The sequence below is a fragment of the Onychostoma macrolepis genome, chromosome 12, assembly GCF_012432095.1.
Source record: "Onychostoma macrolepis isolate SWU-2019 chromosome 12, ASM1243209v1, whole genome shotgun sequence".
Taxonomy (NCBI): Eukaryota; Metazoa; Chordata; class Actinopteri; order Cypriniformes; family Cyprinidae; genus Onychostoma; species Onychostoma macrolepis.
In genome coordinates this window covers 30910568-30928497 of record NC_081166.1, presented here as the reverse complement: position 1 = coordinate 30928497, position 17930 = coordinate 30910568, and the positions used below count along the sequence as shown (strand labels likewise).

The 17930-nt window shown below is 38.5% G+C and overlaps 2 protein-coding genes and 1 long non-coding RNA gene across 6 annotated transcripts in view; 2 read left to right on the top strand and 1 right to left on the bottom strand.

The window, feature by feature from the left end:
- si:ch211-180a12.2 (uncharacterized) overlaps positions 1–11138 on the top strand; it is a 21216-nt gene extending 10078 nt beyond the window's left edge. Inside the window, exons 5-13 of one of the 2 annotated variants that reach the window (XM_058793425.1) lie at positions 2599–2709; positions 3659–3748; positions 4334–4627; positions 5429–5479; positions 5556–5813; positions 8933–9250; positions 10121–10354; positions 10437–10658; positions 11001–11138. In XM_058793425.1, the coding sequence (XP_058649408.1) occupies positions 2599–2709; positions 3659–3748; positions 4334–4627; positions 5429–5479; positions 5556–5813; positions 8933–9250; positions 10121–10354; positions 10437–10658; positions 11001–11026 (1604 nt within the window). In that variant the 3' untranslated portion in view covers positions 11027–11138. Of the gene's footprint in view, positions 1–2598; positions 2710–3658; positions 3821–4333; positions 4628–5428; positions 5480–5555; positions 5814–8932; positions 9251–10120; positions 10355–10436; positions 10659–11000 lie in introns of both variants that reach the window. The other variant, XM_058793424.1, reaches the window with a different exon arrangement.
- LOC131550916 (uncharacterized) lies at positions 10182–12038 on the bottom strand. 2 transcript variants are annotated; one of them, XR_009273660.1, is made up of 4 exons: positions 11903–12038; positions 10986–11112; positions 10618–10670; positions 10185–10318 (listed from the first exon to the last, which is right to left on the bottom strand). It is a non-coding gene; the product is annotated as an uncharacterized LOC131550916 (long non-coding RNA). The 2 variants fall into 2 exon arrangements; XR_009273659.1 differs by lacking the exon at positions 10618–10670 and having other exon boundaries at positions 10182–10318.
- si:ch211-136m16.8 (claspin) lies at positions 11254–17930 on the top strand. 2 transcript variants are annotated; one of them, XM_058793422.1, is made up of 6 exons: positions 11254–12045; positions 12489–15941; positions 16047–16245; positions 16334–16413; positions 17144–17229; positions 17316–17930. In XM_058793422.1, exons 1-6 carry the CDS (start codon positions 11989–11991, stop codon positions 17377–17379), a joined length of 3939 nt encoding a protein of 1312 aa, XP_058649405.1. In that variant the 5' UTR covers positions 11254–11988; the 3' UTR covers positions 17380–17930. The 2 variants fall into 2 exon arrangements, with proteins under 2 accessions (XP_058649405.1, XP_058649406.1); XM_058793423.1 differs by having other exon boundaries at positions 11255–12045; positions 17147–17229.

The window sequence follows — 17930 nt, the reverse complement described above, 5'->3', positions numbered from 1 at the left end:
ATTTAGTGCAATTTAAGTGTATTTCTTAAAATACATTTAAAATGCACTTTTAATACTTCATGAACTACAAGTAGAGTATATTTGAAGCATCGTTTCAATGTGCTTCAAGTACATTTCAATTGTATTTAAGTTCATTAGAAATGCATTAGCATTACACTACTAGTATATTATATTATATTTATTAGTATTATATTTTTCAGTACATACACACATGTACACACTTTGATATCTAGAAAACTTTAATGTATTATATATTGTTGTGTACATTACAAATATTCATAAAGTACATTTAAAAAGTACAGCAGCATATATACTTTGGTGAAAAACAAAAAACATACTATTAAATGTATTAAAAATGCACTTGAAATACAAATATGTTTATATTATATTTGTATTACTACAAACATACTCAAGTACATTTTAAAACATTATACAAAAAACATTATAATAAATGAAAAAAGACTGAAATGCTATGGCAGAGCCATCTTATCCATTTGTAGAACATTTCAGTTATACCTGTATTACTGTAAAAGTAAAGAATTTTACATCAACGAATAAATAAAAATACAATGCAATTTTCTGAAGAAAAACAAATACATAATTTACTGAAAAACAAAGTGCAGAATTGAATAGATGTGTGTGCAAAGACTGAAGATGATAAAGTTCAAGCAACAGAATAGGGAGGGATGGAGGGGTTTTGGAGGTGGACGAGGAGATGGTGTAGGGATGGTGAGAGGCAAAGGTGCGGGGATGATGGCAGGATGTGGTGAAGGGATGGTGATGAGAGGATGACGATGATGCCCTGGCGGCTTAGATGGAGTTTGGCACATGGCACAGAAGACCCAGAGCATCCCAGTGCTGACAACACGGTAGAGTCGAGGGAGGGAGGAGCCAAGATGTAGATGGTGTGGCTGCCGACATCTGGGGTCCGACTGATGGAGACAGAGCTGGTGGATCCGAAGGCGCAGACGGAGGGCCGATGGAGCTGAGCGTCGTCGCAGGTTACAGAGACCTGGGCACAGCCTAGTCGTCCTGGCATACAATATTTTGCACAAGTGCCTTGCAGCTTTAGAAAAAAAATTATAATAATTAGATAACTGATTTTTACGTGAATGACTGAAAGGAAGCACAGATTAGCCACCTGGAATGGACACATTGCTAAACGTTTTTCTTCCAAGATTAACCAAATCACCCTCCATTAGGCCTGATTCAAAAATCTCTATAACACAGATGATACAACATTAAAATATACTTACTATTCCTTTGCTTGTCTCTGCACTCAGATTTCAGTTTGTCTTCAATAGCAGCTGATCTGAAAAACAACAAATGTTAATATTTCCCACACGCACAAACAAAGGCAAATGATGATTGCAGATGTACTGTATGCTCTCTTATAAGCAACCCTTCTTACAATTTAATCTTTGTTCTTATCTGTAAGTCGATAAGGTTGTCAAGCTTGACAAATATAAACACCTATCAACCAACAGTTTGCTGATCAGCTCAAGACAAAGTAATCGTATGTTCATAATCATGGTTTTTCAAAGATCATTAACCTCATTACAATGAAGCCAAATTGTTCAGGAAATCAGAAATAAATACACTTCATGTTGCAAATAAAAGAATGTTAATGTTGTACGTTATAATGACTAATTTTATTTTTTCCTTCCAATGCATGTGGCACAAACACGACTGGTACAGACAAATAACATTCATTAAATACAAATCTTACCTGAAGTCACAGTGAGGTTCCAAAGCCAGACGCCATACACACGCTTGCAGAAGCTGGTAAAAATAAGAACATACCGCTATATTTTCTAATTAATTTCATAGTTCCCCCAAAACCATTTGAATTCTGTCATCACTCACCCTTAAGATGCTCCAAACCATCTAAGACTTTAACCCATATTAAACAACATATTTTAAATATTGCAATGGTTAATAATATTTGACAAAGGTTTGTACATTGGAAATGTTAAAAATGTTTTTCAAAATATCGTACTTTTCCAAATATTAAAATTATAAATACATAAATATTTAAAATATAACCATGTGTAGGCCTACTGCAATATAAAGTACATTAAAAGTGTAATTATTTTGTACACATAAAATATACTTTAATTAAGAGTAACATGAATATGTTTTCTGTAAATACACTTAAACGTCACTAAAAGTATGCTTGTGTTTAGTATATTCCTTAAAAGTGTAACTAAGAATATATTTATTAATATAGTATTTCTACTATACTTTTTAGAAATATAGTAATAGTGTGCTTGTGTTTAGCATATTCCTTAAAAGTGTAACTAAGCATATATTTATTACCAACGTATTTCTAGTATACTTTTTATAAATATATTAAAATGCAATTCAATATATTTTAATACACTTCAAGTAAGCATGTTGGGAATACAAATGTATTATACACAAACTACTTGAATTTCAAGTATATTTTAATACATTTAATACTACGTCTTTTTCACCTGGGTAGTGTTGTGTTTTAATTGGATTAAAGGTAAAGTGTGTGAAATAGTGTAGAAATAGGTATATAGCTAGAGGTGGAGAAAAAGTTTGTATTACTTTTACTGCTCTCATCTCTTTCAGTGCAAAACCCAGGCCTGAATAAGTCAGCCAAGGCTTCGGTAGCAATGATGATAATTTCACTCACGCTGGTTTTTTTGCTCTGCTTTGGATTTTCTTGGAAAAGAAGGGATGGTAAGTTTGGTAACACACCAATGACTTAAGATACAAGCAGAAGGCTTTCCGTTAGCAGCCCCATTCATCTCAATGAGAGTCGTTTCATCCCTGAAAGAATGTGATGTAAATGCATCCATGTTTGCTGTTCCAAAACATTTGAACCAATCACCTGAGCTGTAAATGTGACTTGTCACTCTATATATAAGCGATAAATCAAGTTTTTCTTTGTTAGCATGGCCCTGCTATTGATAGCCCTGGTGGTAGATGCTGTAACTGCATGATTCTGGGACAGAAAGCATCTTTCTCAATTGGTGTGCATCCAAAAAAACCTGATGAAATAACATTTATAGAAAGCCACAAAGAAATGATTAATTATTTAATTATTCAAAATTATAGACCTTTTTAAACATTTACTTGCCGTCTAGTTGTTCCAAACCTATATGAACTTCTTTCATCACTCACACACACACGTTGTGTTTCCATGTTTATGGGGACTCTCCATAGGTGTAATGGTCTTTATACTGTACAAATTGTATTTTCTGTCACTCTACACCAACCCTACACCTAAACCTACCCCTTACAGGAAACATTCTGCATTGTTTTGATTTTCAAAAAACTTGTGTATGATTTATAAGCTTGTTTCCTCATGGGGACCTAAAAATGTCCCTATAACATTTGGTCCCTATAACGTGATAAATATCAGGTACACACATCACACACACACACAAACATATTGAAGAACGTTGGAAACCAAGCAGTTTCTGGTCCCCATTGTTTTCCATAGTGTTTTTTTCTTACTATGGAGGTCAATGGCTACCAGCAACTGTCTGGTTACCGTACAATACAGTAAATGATGGCAGAGTTTTTGTTTTTGGGTGAATTGTCTTTAATGTCACGGCTCAGGGCAGCTGCTAATTGAACATTGAATGAACAGCTGAATGAACACTCTCACATCTCTTTTCCTCAGAGAAGCTGAAGTCTCTGAACATCTCGGCGATCGTTCTGCCGCCCCGAGTGGTTGTGGGTAGGAAAGGCAGAGTCACCATCAGTGTGGAAGGCAGGTTGGCAGAGAGAGTACAGACCACATGGTTTCTCAATGATGTTCCCATCACAGACACTGCATACAGAGGTATCGGTCAGCTAATGTCAATCATTAGTTAATAATAATAATTAATAGTCAACATCAGTTAATCATTCACCTTCAACCTTTGCTAGTCGACTGTTGGTGAACCTTTTGGCCATTACAGTTTATCATGCAAATCTAATGACGCATAACTTGATTGTGGACAAACGAATTTTGTGCAAGTGCAATGTGTGATCAACACATGATTCGGAACTAATCGACACAGACTAATAAATGACTAGTTATGCAACTAGTTCTACTACTTTACTGATGTTTGAAATTGACATTAACTGCATTGTTTCTGCACTATTTTCATGAAGTCAAAGGGACAAATGCAAATGATATTAAAGTTACAGATCCAGTATATATGAAAGTGGTGGTTTTGCACATGTGATCTTTCTTGCCTTATGCAAATTATTAACCAGTATTGTCATAAATGTGTATGTTTCGCTCTTTCTCTCTTTCTCACCTCTCTCTTTCTCACCTCCTCTCTCTTTCTCACACTTATCTCTCTCACAGAGAATAAATATGGTCCTTTTTGCTCAGCAGCCTACGCTCCTCGCAGCGCTCGTGTGTCTGTGGTGTCGGAGAAAAGCTCTCTGCTGCCCTCTGCTGCTGCCTCAGGATATTACAAGCTGCACACTCAGATGTCGCCACGCTCGTCCTCCAGCTCCCTGAAGCAGCTGTTCTCCTCCGTCACATTTATACCCGACCTGTCCATTCACAAGGGTGCAATCTTCAAATGCCACATCTCGTATAAGGGCAAAGACAAGATTGTGGCCAAGAGAGTGTCTGACAAGTTTACTGTTCTAGGTCAGAGGTCGCTCATGAATTACCTGCAGCTGGCTTTTCTCTTGTGAAGCTAATAGGAGAAGCTCTTGAAAATATGTCCAGGTCTCCTATTAGTATCATCACAGTCATCATTTTTGCATTAGATAGATCGTCCTCATGACAATAAATCACATTTTTAGACACTCGTACCTTTGAAAAGGTTTTTGTTTTGTAACTGCTATTATTCTAACGGTAATTTCATAAATTATAGGCAGTATTACAAATAAAAATCTTATAAATATTTATACAAAAATATAATATATTTAATGAAACATTTTTTGTTTTTTTTCAATTCAGTTATGAGAAATTGATCCTAAATCAACTTCATTTTCATAAAGCAAAACATTTTTCAATTTAATAAAATATTGTGATGTTTTTCTTCTTACATTACAATTACGAGAGTTGTAAAACATTATATATATGTCTATATAAAAACATTATATATATGTCTGAAAATATTTAAGCAAAATATAATTTTTACATTTCATGAAATGTTTGTTTTTTACACTAGCTATGAGAACCTGATTTTTTTTTAAACTTTATGTCCTAAAATAACCTTCATTTTCAGAAGCAAAGCATTATTTGTTTTTCTAGCGTATAGATTTTGGAGTGAAACACGACCCAGAAATGTTGAGGTGAGGTTTGGTGACCCTATCGGTTGCACCTGCTGGTTCCTGTTTCTAGATTTTTGTTCTCCTTTAGCGTGAAAAGTAAGATGCATGTTTTGATCTATTTCATTTCATCATGTTTCCAAGTCAGCGTTGTTGTTGTTTTGTTTTTTAGCACCCCCTGAAGTTTCAGAGATCCAGTTCTCAGAGCCGAATGAGGACGGAGGTTTGACAAACAGTGCACACATTAAAATAGTGCAAACGCTGTAAATGCATCATTGTAGAAGGTTTTCCCTCCCCAGGCGTTGTGACCATGACAGCCCAGGCCTCTGGCTTTCATCCGGACATCATCACCTTCCGCTGGTTCTGTGAAGGCGGCGAGCTGAGCCCCGTGTCTGTCCCGCAGGCGCTGGCGGCCCCTCGGCCGGACGCTGCAGGCTTCTTCTCGGCCCTGAGTCAGTGCAGGCTCCCCGCCGCGGAGCTGGAGCGAGGAGAGACCCGGGTGTGGGTCACCGTCCACCACATGGCCCTCAAACAGCCCCTCACTCGCCAGACCAGAGGTGATCTCGTGAATCAGATAAAGGCAGTGTTTAGAATGGAGCGCATTAGTGCTCTTGGTGCTGGAGGTATAGGGGTTTTTCATTAGAACGTTACAGGCAATGAACTAAACCAGCTACTAGGCGAATCACAACATTACAAACTTTGATTTGAAGCAAAAAAACTATTTGAAAATTGGACAAAAAGACAAAAGTAGAAGACTGTGAACTTAACAGCTTTATGGAGGGAAAGAACTGCAATCTCATGACATTTACATTTAATCATTTAATCATTTAATCATTTAGGACAAACGTACAATAGAAACAATCAAACCAACAAGAAAGCAACAATATATAAGTGCTGTGATATACTTATAGTAAAAGTAGCAATGTTTTTTTTTTTTATAATGAAAAAAAAGAATAAAACGTATATGGAATAGAAAGAGAACAGAGAGAGCTAATGTTAAAGCGTTCATGTATTATTATTTGTTTTATAATAAAAAGAAAACAAGCAGATAGAGTTGAAAAACAAACGGAGAGTCCTAGTGTTAGAGGGTCAAGTTTTTTATAATAAATAATAGAAAACAATATAGAATAGAAATAGAATAGAGAGTGCTGAATGAGGCGCTGTGAATAACATAACTGGATTAAAAACAATCATTTGGATTAAATACATAATTTGTGGTGCTTTATGTAGGTAAACAATCATTGCAAGCTCTTTGGAGCAGTTTGCTCTACGACTCTCTGATTGGTGGAGATTTCTTTGCAGAATCATGGGTAATGTAGTTTTTACCAGGAGTTATGCTGTTAAACACAATTCTTTAAAAAAAATAAGTTGAAATACTGCGGACTGGTTGTCGATTAACAACCTCAGAGCTCACAGTAGGTCAGTCTTTAAAGCTCATCTTAAAAAAACTCAAGTTTTACTTCCGGAACTTGACTGTTGCACTCCATAGAAAACTATTATTTCTGCGGTATACTTTGCACAGTATGAACATTTTCTAGAATAGCGAAAATGACCTACTGCATTGACCAAAATGTGCTAAATATAGCATCCCACAATGCATTGCTCAACTTCTACTTCATTTGTAGAGGAGAACTCTCACACCAAGCCAAAAATAGTTCAAAATCAGCCCTAGCTTTGTTTCAGCATGTTTTAACATGTTTAGCTCCACCAAATCACCGGCATATTTAATAATGTGCCTGCCTGGATATTCAGAGTACAGAATAAATAATAGAGGTGAAAGAATCCCCCTTATTCTTCCGCCGTACAGAAATAATGAGAAGAATAACAAAGTGCAGTAAACATAATATGGTAAGACACACCAATCTGCAATATCAAGCAGCAAAACGAGTGGTTTTGTACAGCTAAAAATAGCTGGAATCGGATGACACCGGAAGCCAGACACATTAAATTTACACTAATGTGCGCGACCGCTCTAACGGGAAAAATAATGTGGACACAGCCCACCGAGGAGTAAAGCTCCCAGGAATGTTCTCCATTTAATCATGCTCTTTGAGATCGTCTGGTCAGAAAATCACAAATCCAGCTCTTAGAAACGTCAAATTCAGACAGTAAATGTTCAGCTAAAAGAAGTGGTTGAATAGTATTAAATGCTGATGGAAATATATTAATATATTGTGCCTTAATGACATTGTTTTAAGAACTAAGAAAACATTTTAACATGCTTGCTACTTGTGCATTCAGTTGATCAGCAGTTTCTCTTTGGTTTTATGACAGCTGCATTTATGATTATTAGTAGAACATAAGAAAATTACAATCTCTCTTTAAGGCATTAAAATCACTAAATTAAAAATGAAAATAAATAATAAAAAACAGACTAAAGGAACTGTATTAGCTTACATCTGATTTACCCATTTACAGTTACTGCTATCATAAAAATACACTTATATATCGGTTTAAAACTCTACAACAAATATTTTAACAATGCATATTTTACTCAGAATTATTACTCTGTCTGTTTAGCACGCAGCAGCGCTCCTTCAGTCGCTCACTCCTGGTGTTTGCATGACTTTCTAACATTAACAGATGAAGAATATCAGTTATGCACTGAGGACAACACAACGTCTCAAATGCATTAAACAGCACAAATTTATACGCTTAAATCTCTTCTATGAAACAGGCCTCAGTATCCACATGTTTGTATGTGAAGTTTAAGAGTGTCAGAGGGGCATCCTCCGCACTCCTAATACTGCTATAAGCAAACTGTAGCGGAGCAATTAACTGACCGGTATACTCTATAATCCAAGGTTTAGCCTAATCATTCTCTCTAAACACTTCATGAATAATCATTCATTTGTCATGCATCGGTCTTTTTAGGAATGGGTACAATAATGGATTTGAATGGATTTCGTTTTCTCTGTAATTTCAGTGAGGTCTGAAGAAACGACTGATGTCACAGAGCTGACAAGCACAAATCCTCAAACCTCTCCCACTCACTTTATGACTTCTTTTTTGTTTAGTAATTTGCAAAATCCTCAAAACTGAGGCTTTATCAATCTGCAGATATTCCTCTGTTAACTACAGTGAAAATCCATACATTAAAATCGTGTGTATCACATCACCTAAAAAAGACATTAAATTCGTTTGCTACATCTCTACTTTCTGCCCATCTAATCTTCCGATTAATATCCAAGTATAAACAGTTCTGTTGTTAGTTCTTCCTCCCCATCTCCTCCTTTATGCATATTTATTTGATTTATCCTTCAGTCTATCGGGGGCTATCGGAGCCGGAGTAGAATAGTCTCTCTGAGCCAAATCCGTTTACCACTAATGATAAGATTATATGGGCACACCAACTCCTGAATTTCTGTTGGTTATATATTTAGCAAATCTCTACCTCTCGAACATTTAAACTTTATCGTCTGCTAAATATGACTGTAAGGCATGAAGATATTAAATTATTGCAAATACTGAGATCAAGATATTCTGTAAATCTGCTGTGAAACAAAGTAAATTGTGAAAAGTGTTATATAAATAAATCTGACTTGACTTTCACATGCTGATTAAAGGCAGTATACAGTATATAATGCAGCACAATATGCAGTAAGCAGCCAAAAATAGGCTGTAAGTTCATTAACAGAACATTTATGATCAGATAACTGTCTTTATTGTTTCGTAGGGTTCATAAAACAGCCCTCGGTTTCAGAGATCGTCTGCTCTGAGGAGCGTCCGGTGAGCTTCGCCTGCGACGTCACAGGTTTCTATCCTCCGGACATCTCTGTCAGATGGCTGCGTGTGAAAGCGAACGAGAGCGAGGAGGAAATCACAGACGGAGCTGAGCTCTGGGGTCCCTTGCAAACTCAGCCCAGGACCTTCCGAGCAAAAGCCTTCCTTAAAGATCTGCGAGAGACGGCGAGAGGAGCTGAGATCGTCTGCAGAGTGATGCACTGCTCCCTGCTGAAGCCCATCCACAGAGTCTGGAGAAGCACTCGGATCGGTAAAAACAGATTCATATATATAGTCTCTTCTGCTCACCAAGCCTGCATTTATTTGATCAAAAATACAGTAAAAACTGTGAAATATTATCACAGTTTAAAACAGCTGTTTTACATCTGAATATGTGTTAAACTGTAATTTATTTCTGTGATGCGCAGCTGTATTTTCAGCATCATTACTGCAGTCTTCAGTGTCACATGATCTTCAGAAATCATAATAATATGCTGATTTCTGATTATTAGCAATGTTGAAAAACAGCTTAAAATTTGTACAAATATATTAGGATTATTATATTAGGACTCTCTGACTCTTTTGAAATACAAAAGAACTGTATTTTAATATTAATATTAGAGCATATTATAATATTGAAATAGAGCATTTATTTAAAATAGACAAAAATTGAAAATAGTAAGATTTTAGAAAATGATAACATTATAAATGTCATTTTTAATCAATTTAATGCATCCTTGCAGAATAAAACTATTCATTCTTTCAAAAATTTTACAGATCCCAAACATTAGTACAGTAGTCTATAAATATTTAACTGTCCATCATTACCAAGAAAGAAACAAGGATGTTTCTAATTTAACAAAGAAATGTAAATGCATATCCTACTATGTAGAGGTACATTGATTTATGTCCGGTCAGTGATTACTTGCATTTTTAGTCTATTATGACTTGCGAAGGTTATGCCAATCCTGTGTCTGTGTGCTGGAAACTTTCTAATAGTCAGACTTTCTCCTCATGGATGTTAAAAACAGAGGAAGTTGATCAAAAATGAACAAGTCAAACCATATCTAGAGACCACAATATCATAGAGACTTATGGATTTGTGCTCTTTTGACGCAATCTTTCTTGTGGTGTTTCTCAGTCGCTCCCTCCATCCCTCCGTCTCTGTCGGTTCGCTGGAGCAGAGATGGACTGGGAATATTCTCCGTTCTTCTCTCTGGAGGAAAACCCTCGGCGGAAGTTCTCTGGGCTGCTGGAGGCACAACCGTCTCCAAGCTCTTGTCCAGAGAGACGGAGCGAGAAGACGGCGAGCTCAAGAGCGTCTGTGTTGTGCTGAGATCTACAGGAGGACAGGAGAGAGCTGGACATGTGCGCAGTACGTATGCCATACGATGAAGAGCAGACTGAATATAACACAACATCTAATCATGAGAACGACCCTTGGGCTTATTCTGCAGGAATCAAGCCGTCTAGTGTGGAGTGTAATGCAGAATGTGAGAAGATGAATGAAGGTGTGGATGGAATGAAGTCAGCAGGAGAGGACCAACAGCAGAATGAGGAGGAGGATCCGTGCTATATAAACACTGTGAGACTGAGGAAGGAGAAGAAAGAGCGTCTGAGAGTTACGGTGGAAATTACCCATCCTGCACTGCGGCTGCCTGCGTACCTCACCTGGACAGGTAAATCATGTGCTGTTGAGGTATTTGTGCATGAGTAAAATTAGTCATTCACTAGATAATAATAATATTCAAAATGCAATTTTGTACAAATACTAAATACACTGAAAAAAAATGTTGTGTAGAAACAAATTGATAGTAAATTTCACTAATAAAACAGCAAGTAAATCATTGAATTAAACATGACGTTTGGAAACAGAAAGACTTTGTGTAACATGTACTTATTTGCTTAAAATATACTGTTGACTAATATGTTGATAATTATGTACACTCACATATGATTAGACTACAATGAGTGACCTAGATTACAAGATGAAGTGTACTTCTCACTTTTGTGTTTTGCAGAGCCTGCGGAGGAAGCGTCATCTTGATGGCTCACAGTTCTTTAGAAATCTACATCTCCTCTGGACGCCCACAAGAAACTTTATACTTAAGTTCTGCTGTTATATTTATTTTTCTGAAAAAAATTAATTTTTCTTTTACTACTAATCATATGATGCATGAAACACAATATTATAGTATTCACTTCACTCTTTTGAATTGCATGTCATCAATGTTAATTAAATAAAGTCTTTAAAGCTGTCGTGTGTTTGTAGATGTATGTGAGAAAGGCAGGCAGCGCGAGCCACAGTGACTAATTCTGTCCAGCTCCCTCAGATACATGTCAAACCACAACTTCTGCGCTTTCAGACGTGCAAATCAAGCCTTTTTATTGAGCCAACACTTCAAATGCTTTAGTTTTCTACCATAAACAAACAAGATCATAACGGGCTAATCGTATAATCTGCTACACTTTAATATGTTGAAATATCTTGAGGGAAGTTGGTGCAGCACACACCAGTTGCGCAGCAGTAAGTGCTGCAGCAGGAAACTATAGCTGTGTTTTAAATCCTAGTGAGAGTTATTTCCAGACAGAAGGTTTTCGCGCACAAACATTAAAAAAAAATATGTTTTCTTTCACGATGTCCAAAAGTGCTGCACGCGTAACAGTGGCGCAGGCGCGTGCCCAACGCCGTGTTTTCAGATAGTTCACTGGGTTTTGACACACAGCCGGTGTAATTTAGAGAAGTGTACTCCGAAATGATGTGTGGTTGAACATGACAGGCCCGATGACTCTTTTGCTTTCCTCACCACAAACCAGCTCCGTGCGAGAGTTAATGCTGCTTCACACAGCGCGTCTTCCTCATTAACACACACACGAGCACAGCGACCTCCAGCACTCAATATAACCGCGATAAAGGACTTACAAGAAAGAAGCAGACGTGCTTGTAATGCTCTGAATGGTGAAGAAACTTTGCGTCAAGCTCATTGATCTTCCAGCAGTTCATCGGCTATGGATCCGCCTGAGAACTCGGTGAACCGCATCGGTCGCACTATTTGGACCGTTTGGGTGAGTATGCTGCTCTTTTACAATTTCACTGATGAAGTTTTGATACTAATTAGTCTGTATGTGTAATGCCAGGCATATTGCATTGCTTGACTAGTCCTCTGATCTGACCCTGGACCACAAATCCAGTCATAAAGGTCGATTTAAATAATCTTTCCATTGATGTATGGTTTGTTAGGACAATATTCGGCTGCAAAAAAATCTAAATATTGAGAAAATCTCCTTTAAAGTTGTCCAAATGAAGTTCTTAGCAATGCATATTACTAATCAAAAATGTTTTGATATATTCACGGAAGGAAATTTACTAAATATCTTCGTGTAACATGGTTGTGTACCTGTGCTACTTATGACTGCTTTTGTGCTCCAGGGTCACAGATGATCTGTGTCTTGATGAGTCGGGTTCGGTTCCTTCACTGACTCGTGTGTTCAATGTTTTGCTCGTATAGGGTTATCTGTCAGGGGCTGTTGCGAGATATCTCAGGCCGGAAGTCACAGCTGAAGGAAACCAAAGTGTTCATGCCAGAACAGATGAAATTGACTTGAAAAGTGCAGTAAACAAGATTGACAGAGAAGTAAAAACGAATAACAGCGACGATGAAAATGACAGCGCAGAGGTCAAGCGCTCCTCATCTAAAGTCAGAGCGGCTGCTTCTGTACAGTGGGAAAACACTGGTGCGGTCAAGAGCGATGATGATGATAAACTCCATGTTCATACCACAAAAAAACAAACTTACAATTGTGCAGCGTGGTCCACTGGGACAGAAACAGACAGCGAAGGACGCACGGCTGAGAAAGTTTCATCCGATGAGGTTCAGGCTGAAGAAGAACATGCAAACTGTGAGAGTGAGGAGAGAGAAACCACACAAGAGCCGCAGGTCACTGGAGAGACTGAACAAACAGATGGTGACAATAAAGAAGAATGTGATGAGAATCATGAGGTTGAGAAGTGTGCAGAGAAGAGAGAAGACGCAGATAACACAGACGTAATGATCCAGTCTGAGCAAGATGTAGAACTGGACACACAGATCAGCGTGACGGACCGCGGAGAGACACAAGACACCGGAGGACTGAAACATGAACATCCTACTGATGAAACAGAGAAACAAATCACTGTCCAGAAGAATCAGGAGAAAACTGAGAACGATGAAGATCAGGGAACTGAACCACAAGTGCAGGATTTACTGGATTATTTGACAGATGAAGCAAACAGCATTTCAAAGCCCGAGAGACTGAAACAAATAGACAAATATTCTGAAGAAATCTATGAATTCTCTCAAAGTGGGATTGAGGAGATGAGGCCTGGAAGTGCAACCGAGCAGGACGAGGAGAGTCAAACTGCACAAGACTTGGAAGAAATTGGGAGGTTTGGACAAAAAGATGGTGACGGTGAAGAACGTGATCAGGATCGTGAAGTTGAAAAGTGTGACGTGATGAGAGAAGATTGGAGTAACACAGACGTAATGATCCAGTCTGAGCAAGATGTAGAACTGGACACACAGATCAGCGTGACGGACCGCGGAGAGACACAAGACACCGGAGGACTGAAACATGAACATCCTACTGATGAAACGGAGAAACAAATCACTGTCCAGAAGAATCAGGAGAAAACTGAGAACGATGAAGATCAGGGAACTGAACCACAAGTGCAGGATTTACTGGATTATTTGACAGATGAAGCATACAGCATTTCAAAGCCCGAGAGACTGAAACAAATAGACAAATATTCTGAAGAAATTGCTGACGTCTCTAAAAACCAGATTGAGGAGATGATGCCTGGAAGTGCAACCGAGCAGGACGAGGAGAGTCAAACTGCACAAGACTTGGAAGAAATTGGGAGGTTTGGACAAAAAGATGGTGACGGTGAAGAACGTGATCAGGATCGTGAAGTTGAAAAGTGTGACGTGATGAGAGAAGATTGGAGTAACACAGACGTAATGATCCAGTCTGAGCAAGATGTAGAACTGGACACACAGATCAGCGTGACGGACCGCGGAGAGACACAAGACACCGGAGGACTGAAACATGAACATCCTACTGATGAAACAGAGAAACAAATCACTGTCCAGAAGAATCAGGAGAAAACTGAGAACGATGAAGATCAGGGAACTGAACCACAAGTGCAGGATTTACTGGATTATTTGACAGATGAAGCATACAGCATTTCAAAGCCCGAGAGACTGAAACAAATAGACAAATATTCTGAAGAAATCTATGAATTCTCTCAAAGTGGGATTGAGGAGATGAGGCCTGGAAGTGCAACCGAGCAGGACGAGGAGAGTCAAACTGCACAAGACTTGGAAGAAATTGGGAGGTTTGGACAAAAAGATGGTGACGGTGAAGAACGTGATCAGGATCGTGAAGTTGAAAAGTGTGACGTGATGAGAGAAGATTGGAGTAACACAGACGTAATGATCCAGTCTGAGCAAGATGTAGAACTGGACACACAGATCAGCGTGACGGACCGCGGAGAGACACAAGACACCGGAGGACTGAAACATGAACATCCTACTGATGAAACAGAGAAACAAATCACTGTCCAGAAGAATCAGGAGAAAACTGAGAACGATGAAGATCAGGGAACTGAACCACAAGTGCAGGATTTACTGGATTATTTGACAGATGAAGCAAACAGCATTTCAAAGCCTGAGAGACTGAACCAAATAGACAAATATTCTGAAGAAATCGATGAATTCTCTCAAAGTGGGATTGAGGAGATGAGGCCTGGAACGGAGCAGGATGAAGACACCACAAACAGGGAACAAGACATGACTAAATATGAGCTAATAGAGTCCGCAGAAACCCTGCAGAGAGAATCCGAATCAGAAAAACACGTACCAAATGATGAAACAGAACTGAAAATGCCCACAGTAACGGATGAAACCGTCGATTCGTTAGAAGACACCCTGCTGTCGGATTCAGAACAGGACACTTTAGAAAATACTCCAGAATCAGGAACTGGCTCATCTGTGCTGGCCACCAAAACTGAAGGCATGTTTTCAGATCTGACTGTTTGTGAGTTCCCCGGAGAATCGAAGCTACACGATGCCCAAAGTCCTGCAGGAGAGCGAGCAGAAAGAGACTCTGAGGACGACACTGAAACTCTAATCCAAGCAGAGCGTCAGCAAATACACAAAACCCAGCTCTCGCTCGAAGAACATGTTGAATTCAGAACTGAACTGATTGTTGAAACAGAAGACGAGGAAGCAGAAGCCTTTGAGACAGAAAGTCGATCAGCGGTCATCAGAAATGTCACTTTACAGCCACACGAGCTTCTTGAGTTCACAGGAGGACAATGCACATCGTCTCAAGGAGCAATGGACACTTTCAGTGAAACGCAGGGAAATGCGAGCGCGTCTGATATCACTGGAACTGCAGAGCATGTTTCAGAGGACCAAACAGATGTCAAACCCGTATCAATGAGGTCTTTGAGCCCAACACAGCTTCTGGAGGAACCTCTAGATCTGCAGGCAGATGTGGCGAAGACCGCTTTAGAGTACGTAGAACAAATAACAAATCAAGTCTTGAAGGAAATGAAAGAAGCAGAATGTAACTTGGTGCAAAAAACAGAACCGTTGGTAGGACTTTCAACAGAAGAAGCTGGTGATGCAGAACATCAAGCCCCTGCGCAGTGTGTGTCAGATGCTTCTGTCCTGGAAGAAGAGCGGACGTTATTAGCCGAGACGATGGACAGTAGTGAAGAACATATTAGTTCAGCGGAGTGTGAAAACACTGACGGACGTCATGAGCAGATGCAGAAGTCCATCGCTGGAGAAACAGTGTTGAGAAGTCACGAGGACTTGATGGAAGTCAGCAGACCTGGGATGAAAAGAGGATTTGATCAAGTGAGCAAAGGCCTTCCAGAGGTGAAGACAGAAGGAGAGTTTAATCTGATCCTGCAGGTAATATAGAATATTTTGCTGAGTATAAGGTCCAATAATGCAGAAATTGAAATATTAAAATGTCGTCCTACCAACAGGCTGAAGCTAATGGCTGTTTATCCTCAGGCTTTCGAGGACTCCTCGTTAGACTTCAGCGTTCAGAAGTCTAGAATCGCTGTGAAGAATCCGCTCGTCCGGCCTCCCAAAGACCCCAGAAAGCTGCTCTTCAGAGCCTCGGCCGAACCTCTTCCACAGCCTTCGGATCGCAGTCGGACGCTCCAGGTCTCCGCTCCGAGCAAAGGCATGATTGGATTTAAACTCCCAGGTATTTACCAAAATAAGACCTTCATGAAAATATGTTCTAATTTGATTAGTGCTTTAACTCGGTCCATTATTTGCTGGATGGTTGTCAGGGCTGGGCGCAGGGCTGCCGGTGCTGAGAAGAACGGAGTTTGTGCAGAAAGCAGAAGCCGAGCGAACACTACAGCCACAGGTGCACAGCGCCTCCACAGCATTACACAAGAAACTTAAGATCCGTGTGTTTTCATTGCATATAAAAGGTTCATCTATTTGGATTAAACAGTTTTAACATAAACAAACAAATAAAAACAGGCAAGATTTCTGCACTCCACAAAATCACGGCATAGATTGGGATGAACTATTTATTTATCTTTTTTACTCAATTTAAATAATAATTTCAAAATGCATTTATTCAAATTGCTTAGAATCAACAAATTTGTTAATTGCAAAAATACATTTATTAGGTTAATGAATATTGTTAGCTGTGGAGCAAGCAACATTCAATTTAAAGTTAAAATGAGTGAGATTGAAAGAATTTGGATTTATTGTTGATAAATATATAAACTTTACTGTGTATTTTAAACACATTCAGCTTATTAGTACTGGGACAGAAACCTTGCCTGCTTCATTCATGTGTGAATGATACAATTCAACAAATATGCATCACAAGTTAATTAATTTATTTTTTGTTTATTTGTGTAGCGCTTTTGACGATACAAATCGTTGCAAAGCAGCTTTACAGGAAATTAAGTTTCTACAGTATATTTAATTTATTTATCATTTATGTTAAAACTGTATTACAAATGGCTGAAATGTTTATTTTCAATTCAAATACATCAATCTTGATCTTTTTTTTGAGTGTATCAAAGCATACGTCAGTTGTTTTCTGTGTTGATGTGTAGTAATAACTCTGTTTTTCACAGCAGAAGTCAGTTGCAGTAACAGAGGATTCTGTCAAACAAGAGCAAGTGCCAGCTAAACCCAAATGGACTCCTCCAAGGCATCCTGGGTACGGCCTTTAATGTCAATATGAATTGTTAATTTTATTTTATGTTGTTTCACAAAAAACCTTTTGTCTTATGTTGTTTTGTGCAGCATGGGGAGTCCATTCATGATGGCAGAACTCAAAAACAAACTCAAGAAGCCGGTCCAGGAGTAATATTTCATAACATCATGGTTTTCAGATGCATTCTTCTTTTTTTGTCTTAATCAAGCACTATGTAGCCTGGTAAATAAGTTATTCCACCGCAACACAGCATTTCATTTTACTTCTGCTATTTTTTTGCTTAGGAAATAGTGAGAGTCTGAGCTGCGAACAGACATTTCTCATGCATTTCTCAACATCTGTACAGTGTCTGTATTTACTTATATTTGAAGAAAATAAGTATGAGAAATTATTACAAACTAAAAATTAATAAACATTTTTGCACTTTTTTGCAGCACTTAAACTTTCTGTGGCTGTAGTTCAAACTGTCATAGCCACTATTTATCACTAGCGGGCAGCAAAGAGTCTCTGCTGTCGTTTTGCCTCTAAAGGGCAGAGGAGAGTCGCTGGCTGTCATATGTATCATATTTAATACTATTTTATTGCTATTTGTTATTGTTATATTGTACATTTCTTTTTCTTGTCATTACTTGCTGTGTGTATAATTCTTTGGCAATATTGTATGTAAAGAATCATGGCAATAAATTGAATGGTATGTCACTGGA

Bases quoted from the DNA above. Each gene is read 5' to 3' on its own strand.
- si:ch211-136m16.8 (XM_058793422.1), top strand. From the start codon at position 11,989: ATGGATCCGCCTGAGAACTCGGTGAACCGCATCGGTCGCACTATTTGG. The intron at 15,942-16,046 runs GTAATATAGAAT...GTTTATCCTCAG, and splicing joins AGTTTAATCTGATCCTGCAG to GCTTTCGAGGACTCCTCGTT. The intron at 17,230-17,315 runs GTACGGCCTTTA...TGTTTTGTGCAG, and splicing joins ACTCCTCCAAGGCATCCTGG to CATGGGGAGTCCATTCATGA.